Raw genomic sequence first — 12,359 nt, forward strand, 5'->3', positions numbered from 1 at the left:
TGTCAGTATCTCTCTCTCTGTTTCTGTCATTATCTCTCTCTCTGTCAGTCTCTCTCTCTGTTTCTGTCAGTCTCTCTCTCTGTTTCTGCCAGTCTCTGTTTCTGTCAGTATCTCTCTCTCTGTTTCTGTCAGTATCTCTCTCTCTCTCTGTTTCTGTCAGTATCTCTCTCTCTCTCTGTTTCTGTCAGTATCTCTCTCTCTCTCTCTCTGTTTCTGTCAGTATCTCTCTCTCTCTCTGTTTCTGTCAGTATCTCTCTCTCTCTCTGTTTCTGTCAGTATCTCTCTCTCTCTCTGTTTCTGTCAGTATCTCTCTCTCTGTTTCTGTCAGTATCTCTCTCTCTGTTTCTGTCAGTATCTCTCTCTGTTTCTGTCAGTCTCTCTCTCTGTTTCTGCCAGTCTCTGTTTCTGCCAGTCTCTGTTTCTGTCAGTATCTCTCTCTCTGTTTCTGTCAGTATCTCTCTCTCTGTTTCTGTCAGTATCTCTCTCTCTGTTTCTGTCAGTATCTCTCTCTCTGTTTCTGTCAGTCTCTTTCTCTCTGTTTCTGTCAGTCTCTCTCTCTCTGTTTCTGTCAGTCTCTCTCTCTCTCTGTTTCTGTCAGTCTCTCTCTCTCTCTGTTTCTGTCAGTCTCTCTCTCTCTCTGTTTCTGTCAGTCTCTCTCTCTCTCTGTTTCTGTCAGTCTCTCTCTCTCTCTGTTTCTGTCAGTCTCTCTCTCTCTCTGTTTCTGTCAGTCTCTCTCTCTCCCTGTTTCTGTCAGTCTCTCTCTCTCCCTGTTTCTGTCAGTCTCTCTCTCTCTTTGTTTTTGCCAGTCTCTCTCTCTGTTTATGTCCGTCTCTCTCTCTGTTTATGTCCGTCTCTCTCGCTCTGTTTCTGTCAGTATCTCTCTCTCTGTTTCTGTCAGTCTCTCTCTCTCTGTTTCTGTCAGTCTCTCTCTCTCTCTGTTTCTGTCAGTCTCTCTCTCTCTCTCTGTTTCTGTCAGTCTCTCTCTCTCTCTCTCTGTTTCTGTCAGTCTCTCTCTCCCTGTTTCTGTCAGTCTCTCTCTCTCTGTTTCTGTCAGTCTCTCTCTCTCTGTTTCTGTCAGTCTCTCTCTCTGTTTCTGTCAGTCTCTCTCTCTCCCTGTTTCTGTCAGTCTCTCTCTCTCCCTGTTTTTGCCAGTCTCTCTCTTTGTTTTTGCCAGTCTCTCTCTCTGTTTCTGTCCGTCTCTCTCTCTCTGTTTCTGTCCATCTCTCTCGCTCTGTTTCTGTCAGTCTCTCTCGCTCTGTTTCTGTCAGTCTCTCTTTCTCTGTTTCTGCCAGTCTCTCTCTCTCTTTGTTTCTGTCAGTCTTTCTCTCTCCCTGTTTCTGTCAGTCGTTCTCTCTGTTTCTGTCAGTCTCTCTCTTTCTCTGTTTCTGCCAGTCTCTCTCTCTCTGTTTCTGTCAGTCTCTCTCTCTCTCTGTTTCCGTCAGTCTCTCTCTCTCTCTGTTTCTGTCAGTCTCTCTCTCTCTCTGTTTCTGTCAGTCTCTCTCTCTCTCTGTTTCTGTCAGTCTCTCTCTCTCTGTTTCTGTCAGTCTCTCTCTCCCTGTTTCTGTCAGTCTCTCTCTCTCTCTGTTTCTGTCAGTCTCTCTCTCTCTGTTTCTGTCAGTCTCTCTCTCTCTGTTTCTGTCAGTCTCTCTCTCTCCCTGTTTTTGCCAGTCTCTCTCTCTGTTTATGTCCGTCTCTCTCTCTCTGTTTCTGTCCGTCTCTCTCGCTCTGTTTCTGTCAGTCTCTCTCTCTCTGTTTGTCAGTCTCTCTCTCTCTGTTTATGTCAGTCTCTCTCTCTCTGTTTATGTCAGTCTCTCTCTCTCTGTTTATGTCAGTCTCTCTCTCTCTGTTTCTGTCAGTCTCTCTGTTTCTGTCAGTCTCTCACACTCTGTTTTTGTCAGTCTCTCTGTTTCTGTCAGTCTCTCTCACTCTGTTTTTGTCAGTCTTTCTCTCTCTGTTTCTGTCAGTCTCTCTGTTTCTGTCAGTCTCTCACACTCTGTTTTTGTCAGTCTCTCTGTTTCTGTCAGTCTCTCTCTCACTCTGTTTCTGCCAGTCTTTCTCTGTTTCTGTCAGTCTCTCTCTCTGTGTTGTGGACTAACAGTATCTCTGCCTCCTACTGCTCGCTCAACTCCAGCTGGACTGTGACACCCAGGCGGGTAGTGCAGCTGTGAGTTGTTCCTGATTTCCCCCCCCAGTATGTTCCCCCCCAGTCAGTCCAGTGACACAGGGTGTCTGTCCACCTGCAGAACCACAGGCCTGTTCTCCACACACAACAGAAACACACTGTTACACTGTCACCACTCTATTTCTGTATAAAAGAGTGGGCCTCGTTTAAATGCAGACATTTTATTGGAAAAAAATACAAATTTGTGCTGCTTACGACTGTAGTGTAAAATACAATTGTGTTTGGTTGTACCAGAGAAGAGAGCCTTTTTCTGTCTCTGTTTGGGGGATTACTTCCATATTGCCTTGTATGTTGGTGACCTTTGACTTCCAAAGAGAAAGAGAGAGCCTGACCTTAGAGTGCTGTAAGATGTATTGCACAGTCCCTTCTCTCTTCTGTGTGAGGTCATGGGCCCTGTTTGAATACTTAAAATATGCATCCTTCACATTAGTTCTGATATTTCATATTAGTCATTACTTCTAAGGACAGAGAATGGAACAATGCATTTCAGAAGTTTTGAAACATGGCCATGTGTGATGTTGGGTTTATTTGTGTGTGTGTGTGTGTGTGTGTGCTCCCTCCTGGTTGCTGGGGTATTTCGGCGGTTTCTCTGGCTTTAGTGGGGAAATAGAGGTAGCATGCTTGAAGTAGAAGTTGCCTCACCACAGATCCTTGATCAGATTCCCCTAATCCAATCCATTAGGTGGTTAAATAAGAACTGACCCTGAATCAGTGGTTAGGGCCAACTTCTGCCCACTCCCAGGGCATGATTTACAATCTCTATCTACCAAGCTCTCGCTCCACCTTAACAAGAAAATTGTTTTCAAGAAAAGTGTTTTCGAAACCAAATGAAGGGAGACATCATCCCAATTTATTTTTGTGTGTCTTGCAGTCGTGACATCCAGAGAGTCGTCATGGAGATAAAACAAGGAACGGCAGGGCCAAGGAGTTGTTCACTGTTTACTTAATGTCACCAACACATTCTATTTAACCCCTGTCTGTCTTTATACCTACTGTCTGTTATTATTATTATCATCCAGATTACCACATATACTATATACATACTGTGTATATACTAGCACATAAATATATTTATAGCATTTTGCTACTGTACACTGCAAAGTACATATGTATGAAATGTAAAATGATTTAGGAAAACCTTTACCTAGAGAATTATTACTTTGTTTGTGTATTTAAATATAATAAAAGATTGTGCACTGTGTTAGATAAACTTCCTGTTGTTTTGATTGAATGAAACCGTTAAATCCTCCCCAAGACCACATCAGTTGCATAATATATACTTGCATCTACAGGCCTGGTTAAGTGATGCAATAAGATATGGCAAGGATGGGCCACTGTTGGGAATGTCCAACTCTGAATATTTCACATGCTAGTGCCATAGGCGGAAATCCCAGGGGGGATGGGGGGGACACGACCCCCCCATCTTGGGAAAAATATGATTTGTCCCCCCCAATATATCACTGTAAACATAACTATGTAATTTCAATAATATTAATAATACGCAATGAAAGCACTTGTGCTGATTATAGACACTTAATAGCGCGTTTTTAAGTTTCAAAAGATTGCGACCTCCCCCGCCCTTTGCCTCACGATGGTTTGATCCACTGCCAGTTCTTTAGCTGGCAAGGTAATAGAGGGTCCGTATCTACTGTCCGAAAGGCACATGTACGTAACTGACCTGAGGTTAATCCAGTCAATCCATAGCAGGTCCATAGCAATGTTATTTATTTATTTTATGTTGGCAGGGTTCACACACTAGCTGAATTTGCAGAGCTAGCGCGCAAACTAAAGCAAACATTAACTATCAAGCTAGCTAGTACCTATTCCATTTATGTGGCGTCGTCAGATGGAATCTTTGCTATCGTCAGTTTATTCCAAGATCAGCATGCAGCTGTAGTGCTTCAAAGTCCCTGTGATAAGGTTAGCGATAAACTGAACAGAACTACACTCTCTTATACCATTGTCTTAAATATATATAATGGTCTCGTTGCAAAAGATAAATTGTCGCTAGTGAACTTTTTTTATATTATTTTATTTCACCTTTATTTAACCAGGTAGCAAAGATTATAGCAAACACACAGAAACGGAATTGGTGCTCGCTAGCTTTACAAATTCAGCTATTGTTGGAAGCCAGCCAATATGAAACAAACTATTAAAATTACAAAAGGTTGCAGCATGTGTTGTGTAAATGTGTGTGTGTGCAGCTAGGCCAGCCAGCCAGGTAGAAAAATGGCAGAAATAAGTAAGAAGACGGACATCAGAGTATTTTTCAGTACACCAAAACGCATAGTAAGAACTCTAGTAGCCTAATATCTCAAAGACTAGTTGATAAAATGTTCATAAGAAAGAAGTGAAATGCTAATGGAAATGTTTCACAATGATGTCATTAGGCAGAGCAGGCAACAGATGACACACAGACAGCAGAGCTGGGGACAGATATGCAGGGACAGACTGGCAGAGACAGGGAGTCTCAGGTAAATTTGTTGAGTCTTTGTTTGGCAACATTATGAAAGGTTCTCCATTTTTTTGACTTGTAAAATAGGGACATAATTGGAAAATGCCATGGATACCCCCACTCTCAACTTAAACTGGTGACTAAACTAAGATTTGTTTACGGCAATGGTATTGCTGTTGTGATTAATTGTGTAGTTTTGGGTACCGGTAGTTAGGAGTACGGCAAACACCTTATTTATTTTCTAGGAGACAGACTGTGAGTCAGTTAGGGTGGTGAAAGGGAAAGAGCCAGGGAGAGAGACTTCAGAGGACAGTGTCACAGCCACGGCAGGACCAGGTGTCACCCTTGTTGCCAGCAGCACCAGTATAGGGGACAGTGGCACAGCATTGTCCAGTTACCACAGTGATGGCACAAAACCATATCAGCCACACCCACAATTTATAGAACCGCAAACTCTTGCCAACTGAGTGTTGACGTTTCAAGAGAGATGGTTTCGCGATTTCCCCTGGCTACATTATAATCCATCAATAAAAGGAGTGTTGTGTTTTCACTGTAGCCAAGGGTTTTCAAGCCAGCCATCTTTTGGCCAAAGAGCAGATGCTGCCTTCATTAGTGCAGGATTTAGGAACTGGAGAAAAGCCATTGAAAAATTCACAGCACATCAAAACTGCCAAACCCACCGCCACTTTGTAATTGTAACAGCACACCAGCTAAATCCAATCAGTGTCCAGTTATCCAGCGCGTGGGGTAAACAGCAGGATGACGCAAGGCATTGCTTGATGAAAATTGTTAGTTCGGTGCGGCATGTAGTAAGACAGGGACAAGCCTTTAGAGGCCACACGGATGACAGTGGGAATTTATACCAGCTTTTGAAACTTAGTGCAGAAGAGGATGATCCCATTTTACTGAAGTGGTTAACAGAGTACCACAATGTACACAGGCCCCAAAGCACAGAATGAAATTCTGAACATCATGGCCAATAGTCATTCGAGGCATTGCAGCTGAGATTAGGTCTCTTCCGATTGTACAATTTTCATTAATTGTTGATGGTACTCAAGATGTCTCTGGTGCTGAACAGGAGAGTGTCTGTCTGCGTTATGTTGACCATGACCTTGTCCCTCACGAGGAGTTTATTGGGCTATACAGGGTGTCGGAGACAACAGGCGAGGGCATTGCGAAAGTGGCAACTGATGTGTTGTTGAGGCTCAATTTGCCCATGTCTGGCTTACGTGGGCAGAGTTACGATGGTGCCTCAAACATGGCAGGAAAATACACAGGTGCACAGGCAATTGTGAGGAGGCAGCAGCCATTAGCCCTCTATGTCCATTGTGGAGCACACTGGGTAAATCTGATTACACAGGCTGGCTGCTCAGCCTCCCCACTGATCCGGAATTCCCTTTCCTGGGTCCATCAGTTAGATGTCCTCTATGGCCAGTCAGGAAAGTTTAAGAGCATGTTTGAATCAATTGCCACGTCCAAAGATACAAATCTGACCACCCTGGTCAGGGTGGACTGTGTGGAATACTGCTATTAGAGCTGTGCTGGGGCAGTATGAGCGGGTACTAAGCAGCCTAGAGGAGATGGCAAAATCTGCATCCAAGACAGCTTCAACTGCCAGTGGCTTATTCGAGCACTTCAGCAAAGGCAAGACTGTGTTGGGCCTCACACTTGCCTCTGCTGTTCTTGGAGAGCTTGAATGTCTAAACATTTCACTACAGAAGAAAACTCAGACTGTCTCTGGTATGCAGGCTGCAGTCGAGTGTGTGCGGTCATCTCTTAGGGGCAAGAGAAATGACGAAAGCTACCTTTGACTGTATGAGAAAGCAACAACATTGATTGACTCTATTGAATCCATTGAGACGCATTCAAGATGATTTGCTGGCAAAGCAGTGGATCACTATAGGGCAGAATTTATTTAAGTGTTGGATGGTGTTGAGGTTCAGTTTGGCGACCGTTTTGACCAGGACAGTCTTTTTATTTTTATTTATTTCACCTTTATTTAACCAGGTAGGCTAGTTGAGAACAAGTTCTCATTTGCAACTGCGACCTGGCCAAGATAAAGCATAGCAGTGTGAACAGACAACAACACAGAGTTACACATGGAGTAAACAATAAACAAGTCAATAACATAGTAGGAAAAAAAAGAAAAATAAAGAGAATCTATATACAATGTGTGCAAAAGGCATGAGGAGGTAGGCAATAAATAGGCCATAGGAGCGAATAATTACAATTTAGCAGATTAACACTGGGGTGATAAATCATCAGATGATCATGTGCAAATAGAGATACTGGTGTGCAAAAGAGCAGAAAAGTAAATAAATGAAAACAGTATGGGGATGAGGTAGGTAAATTGGGTGGGCTATATACCGATGGACTATGTACAGCTGCAGCGATCGGTTAGCTGCTCAGATAGCAGATGTTTAAAGTTGTTGAGGGAGATAAAAGTCTCCAACTTCAGAGATTTTTGCAATTCGTTCCAGTCGCAGGCAGCAGAGAACTGGAAGGAAAGGCGGCCAAATGAGGTTTTGGCTTTAGGGATGATCAGTGAGATACACCTGCTGGAGCGCGTACTACGGGTGGGTGTTGCCATCGTGACCAGTGAACTGAGATAAGGCGGCGCTTTACCTAGCATAGCCTTGTAGATGACCTGGAGCCAGTGGGTCTGACGACGAACATGCAGCGAGGGCCAGCCGACTAGAGCATACAGGTCGCAGTGGTGGGTGGTATAAGGTGCTTTAGTAACAAAACGGATGGCACTGTGATAAACTGCATCCAGTTTGCTGAGTAGAGTATTGGAAGCTATTTTGTAGATGACATCGCCGAAGTCGAAGATCGGTAGGATAGTCAGTTTTACTAGGGTAAGTTTGGCGGTGTGAGTGAAGGAGGCTTTGTTGCGAAATAGAAAGCCGACTCTCGATTTGATTTTGGATTGGAGATGTTTGATATGAGTCTGGAAGGAGAGTTTGCAGTCTAGCCAGACACCTAGGTACTTATAGATGTCCACATATTCTAGGTCGGAACCATCCAGGGTGGTGATGCTAGTCGGGCGTGCGGGTGCAGGCAGCGACCGGTTGAAAAGCATGCATTTGGTTTTACTAGCGTTTAAGAGCAGTTGGAGGCCACGGAAGGAGTGTTGTATGGCATTGAAGCTCGTTTGGAGGTTAGATAGCACAGTGTCCAAGGAAGGGCCAGAAGTATACAGAATGGTGTCGTCTGCGTAGAGGTGGATCAGGGAATCGCCCGCAGCAAGAGCAACATCATTGATATATACAGAGAAAAGAGTCGGCCCGAGAATTGAACCCTGTGGTACCCCCATAGAGACTGCCTGAGGACCGGACAACATGCCCTCCGATTTGACACACTGAACTCTGTCTGCGAAGTAGTTGGTGAACCAGGCAAGGCAGTCATTAGAAAAACCGAGGCTACTGAGTCTGCCGATAAGAATATGGTGATTGACAGAGTCGAAAGCCTTGGCCAGGTCGATGAAGACGGCTGCACAGTACTGTCTTTTATCGATGGCGGTTATGATATCGTTTAGTACCTTGAGCGTGGCTGAGGTGTACCCGTGACCGGCTCGGAAACCGGATTGCACAGCGGAGAAGGTACGGTGGGATTCGAGATGGTCAGTGATCTGTTTGTTGACTTGGCTTTCGAAGACCTTAGATAGGCAGGGCAGGATGGATATAGGTCTGTAACAGTTTGGGTCCAGGGTGTCTCCCCCTTTGAAGAGGGGGATGACCGCGGCAGCTTTCCAATCCTTGGGGATCTCAGATGATACGAAGGAGAGGTTGAACAGGCTGGAAATAGGGGGTGCGACAATGGCGGCGGACAGTTTCAGAAATAGAGGGTCCAGATTGTCAAGCCCAGCTGATTTGTATGGGTCCAGGTTGTGCAGCTCTTTCAGAACATCTGCTATCTGGATTTGGGTAAAGGAGAAGCTGGGGAGGCTTGGGCGAGTAGCAGCGGGGGGGGCGGAGCTGTTGGCCAGGGTTGGAGTAGCCAGGAGGAAGGCATGGCCAGCCGTTGAGAAATGCTTGTTGAAGTCTTCGATTATCACGGATTTATCGGTGGTGACCGTGTTACCTAGCCTCAGTGCAGTGGGCAGCTGGGAGGAGGTGCTCTTGTTCTCCATGGACTTTACAGTGTCCCGGAACTTTTTGGAGTTAGAGCTACAGGATGCAAATTTCTGCTTGAAAAAGCTGGCCTTTGCTTTCCTGACTGACTGCGTGTATTGGTTCCTGACTTCCCTGAACAGTTGCATATCGCGGGGACTATTCGATGCTATTGCAGTTCGCCACAGGATGTTTTTGTGCTGGTCGAGGGCAGTCAGGTCTGGAGTGAACCAAGGGCTATATCTGTTCTTAGTTCTGCATTTTTTGAACGGAGCATGCTTGTCTAAGATGGTGAGGAAGTTACTTTTAAAGAATGACCAGGCATCCTCAACTGACGGGATGAGGTCAATATCCTTCCAGGATACCCGGGCCAGGTCGATTAGAAAGGCCTGCTCGCAGAAGTGTTTTAGGGAGCGTTTGACAGTGATGAGGGGTGGTCGTTTGACCGCGGACCCGTAGCGGATACAGGCAATGAGGCAGTGATCGCTGAGATCCTGATTGAAGACAGCAGAGGTGTATTTGGAGGGCAAGTTGGTCAGGATAATGTCTATTAGGGTGCCCATGTTTACGGATTTAGGGTTGTACCTGGTGGGTTCCTTGATGATTTGTGTGAGATTGAGGGCATCTAGCTTAGATTGTAGGACTGCCGGGGTGTTAAGCATATCCCAGTTTAGGTCACCTAACAGAACAAACTCTGAAGCTAGATAGGGGGCGATCAATTCACAGATGGTGTCCAGGGCACAGCTGGGAGCTGAGGGGGGTCGGTAGCAGGCGGCAACAGTGAGAGACTTATTTCTGGAGAGATTAATTTTTAAAATTAGAAGTTCGAACTGTTTGGGCATAGACCTGGAAAGTATGACAGAACTTTGCAGGCTATCTCTGCAGTAGATTGCAACTCCTCCCCCTTTGGCAGTTCTATCTTGACGGAAAGTGTTATAGTTGGGTATGGAAATCTTCCTAAGCCAGGTGGCCTTCCTAAGCCAGGATTCAGACACGGCAAGGACATCAGGGTTGGCAGAGTGTGCTAAAGCAGTGAGTAAAACAATCTTAGGGAGGAGGCTTCTGATGTTGACATGCATGAAACCAAGGCTTTTTCGATCACAGAAGTCAACAAATGAGGGTGCCTGGGGACATGCAGGGCCTGAGTTTACCTCCACATCACCCGAGGAACAGAGGAGTAGTAGGATGAGGGTGCGGCTAAAGGCTATCAAAACTGGTCGCCTAGAGCGTTGGGGACAAGGAATAAAAGGAGCAGATTTATGGGCGTGGTAGAATATATTCAGGGCATAATGTGCAGACGGGTATGGTGGGGTGCGGGTACAGCGGAGGTAAGCCCAGGCACTGGGTGATGATAAGAGAGGTTGTATCTCTGGACATGCTGGTTATAATGGGTGAGGTCACCGCATGTGTGGGAGGTGGGACAAAGGAGGTATCAGAGGTATTAGGAGTGGAACTACGGGCTCCATTGTGAACTGAAACAATGATAACTAACCCGAACAACAGTATACAAGGCATATTGATATTCGAGAGAGACGTATAGTAAGGCGTAAAGTAATTGCAGGTCTTGATTGGTAGAGCTAGCTAAAACAACAGGTGAGACAACAGCAGCTAGTCAGCTAACACAACAACAGCAGGTAAAATGGCGATGACTAGGCAGAGAGGGTCGGATTAACTACACACAGAGCCTGAGTTCGCGGCTGGGGCCGACAAGATAAACACAAATAAACAGAATGGAGTACCGTGATTAATGGACAGTCCAGCAGGCATCAGCTATGTAGCCAAGTGATCATAGTGTCCAGGGGGGAGCAGTAGATGGAGCAGGGAAGCCGTCACCACGCTAGCACTCGGCGTTTAAAGTTAGTAGCCCGGGGGTGGTCTGCTCAGACAGAGGCCGGTTGAGGGCACAGCGGATGGAGTATTCGTCGGCAGACCAGACGTGGTGGTGCGGCGGGGCGCCGTGTCGACAGAGAATCCAAGCCAGATGGCGAAAGAGGTATTGTAGAATTTTGTTTGCTAACTGGTGCTAGCTTCGTGGCAGTGGCGTTAGGGGATAGCTTCGGTACTGGGTGCCACGGAGGGTGCAAACGTCCTGCAAAAGTTGGAAAGAGAGCTTCTCACGGGGGAGTTGGATGAGTCTCTAGATCAGTACCCAGAACTGAACATAGATTCTCTTTCAGTGCAGATCCCTCTCTTTCACAACAAATACCCCTGTAGCAGCAGTGGAGAGGCAGCAGAGGTCCTCAGGAGGCTTCCAGTAGAGGTGCGGGGGTTGTTTGACCAAGTTGAGGTGCTGATCAGAATTTTGTTTGTGGTGCCAGTGTCTTCATGTGAGGCTGAGAGGAGTTTCAGTGCACTCCGCAGGCTGAAGACTTGGCTACGGGCTAGCATGGGCCAAGAGAGACTGAACGGCGTAGTTGTCTGTAATGTACATAAAGACAGGCTGGACAGTCTCAAGAGGTAAAATATCTGCCAGCAATTTGTTGGATCCATTGAAACCCGCAAACATATGCTCGGTTCTTTTGTTCAATAGTGTGTATAGCAGTGGTTCTCAACCTTTTTTGGGTACTGGAACCCCTGCATATTTTGAGGCAAGGCAGGCAAGGTTTTGAGCGGTCCTCAGGGACCTCCACTCTATATTATATGTAAACTTACTGGAAACCTTGTGGTACTGACTACATTCATTACACTTTTTTATTTCACGGACCCCTTGCAATTAGTCCATGGACCCCTGTTTGAGAACCCCTGGTGTAATTGATATTTGTTCTTTTGTTTAGTAGTTTTCAGTACACTTACAAATTATTTATTTAATGTTATTTTATTTAAAATTGCATACTTTGTGCGACATACTTGTCCATAGCTGCTGTTTCAAGAGTTGAGACACTGACTGAAGGATATTTTGTTTGATTTATTTGGGTTTTTCATTGAAGTAGTTATTTTGCTTTTAGAACTGTACTTATTTTAAGCTTTTTGTTCTTGTAAAGATATTGTAGTAGACTCAGGCCAGGTGCACATATTTAATGGCTAAATAAATGTATCAGAAAAAGTCAAATTAAAAGGTCAATTCAATACGGAGACCAACTTTGTGATGGTTCTCAATGGAGATTCTTTTAGATGTGATCACACCATGTTCATTGTATTTATGAAAACTACACCCATACAGTGTACAGTACCATTGTCACCTACTGACCTTTCTTGATATTGCTGGTTGTAAGTACGAATACCTGCATACATACTGGACTGGTAAGGAGCACTGCTATAACTATTATTAGTAGTAGAGTTTAATAATTTAAACATTTGAACAAGTTGGGAAAACCCTTCAGTTAACTACTGTACCTATCAATTATCCAGTTGTAGGAATTATGGTTCCTCAATATACATTTAACATATAACAACGTATGCTATGTGTTACAGCACTACTTTTGGTGTCCCCCTCAGGAATTGCTCTTGAGAAAATGTAATGTAATTGTCCCCTCCAAGGTTGATATCAGATTTTCGCCCCTGGCTAGTGCATAACGCTGACTCAAAACTCCAGTCTCCCTTTCTATGAGGCACTGTTTAATGATGTAGAACGCGCATGCCCCGCCCACTTGAGGATCTCTTTCAGCCATCT

At 45.1% G+C, this 12,359-nt stretch overlaps 1 protein-coding gene across 3 annotated transcripts in view; it reads left to right on the forward strand.

Moving 5' to 3' along the window:
* The window catches only part of LOC120066372 (ras association domain-containing protein 7-like), a 68,205-nt gene extending 64,813 nt beyond the window's left edge, over nucleotides 1-3,392 (forward strand). For all 3 annotated transcript variants that reach the window (XM_039017694.1, XM_039017695.1, XM_039017693.1), the window contains one exon: nucleotides 3,054-3,392. In XM_039017694.1, coding sequence (XP_038873622.1) covers nucleotides 3,054-3,085 — 32 coding nt within the window. In that variant the 3' untranslated portion in view covers nucleotides 3,086-3,392. The remainder of the gene's footprint in view (nucleotides 1-3,053) is intronic.
* The last annotated feature ends 8,967 nt before the right edge of the window (nucleotides 3,393-12,359 follow it).

This window comes from Salvelinus namaycush, chromosome 21, assembly GCF_016432855.1.
Source record: "Salvelinus namaycush isolate Seneca chromosome 21, SaNama_1.0, whole genome shotgun sequence".
Lineage (NCBI taxonomy): Eukaryota > Metazoa > Chordata > Actinopteri > Salmoniformes > Salmonidae > Salvelinus > Salvelinus namaycush.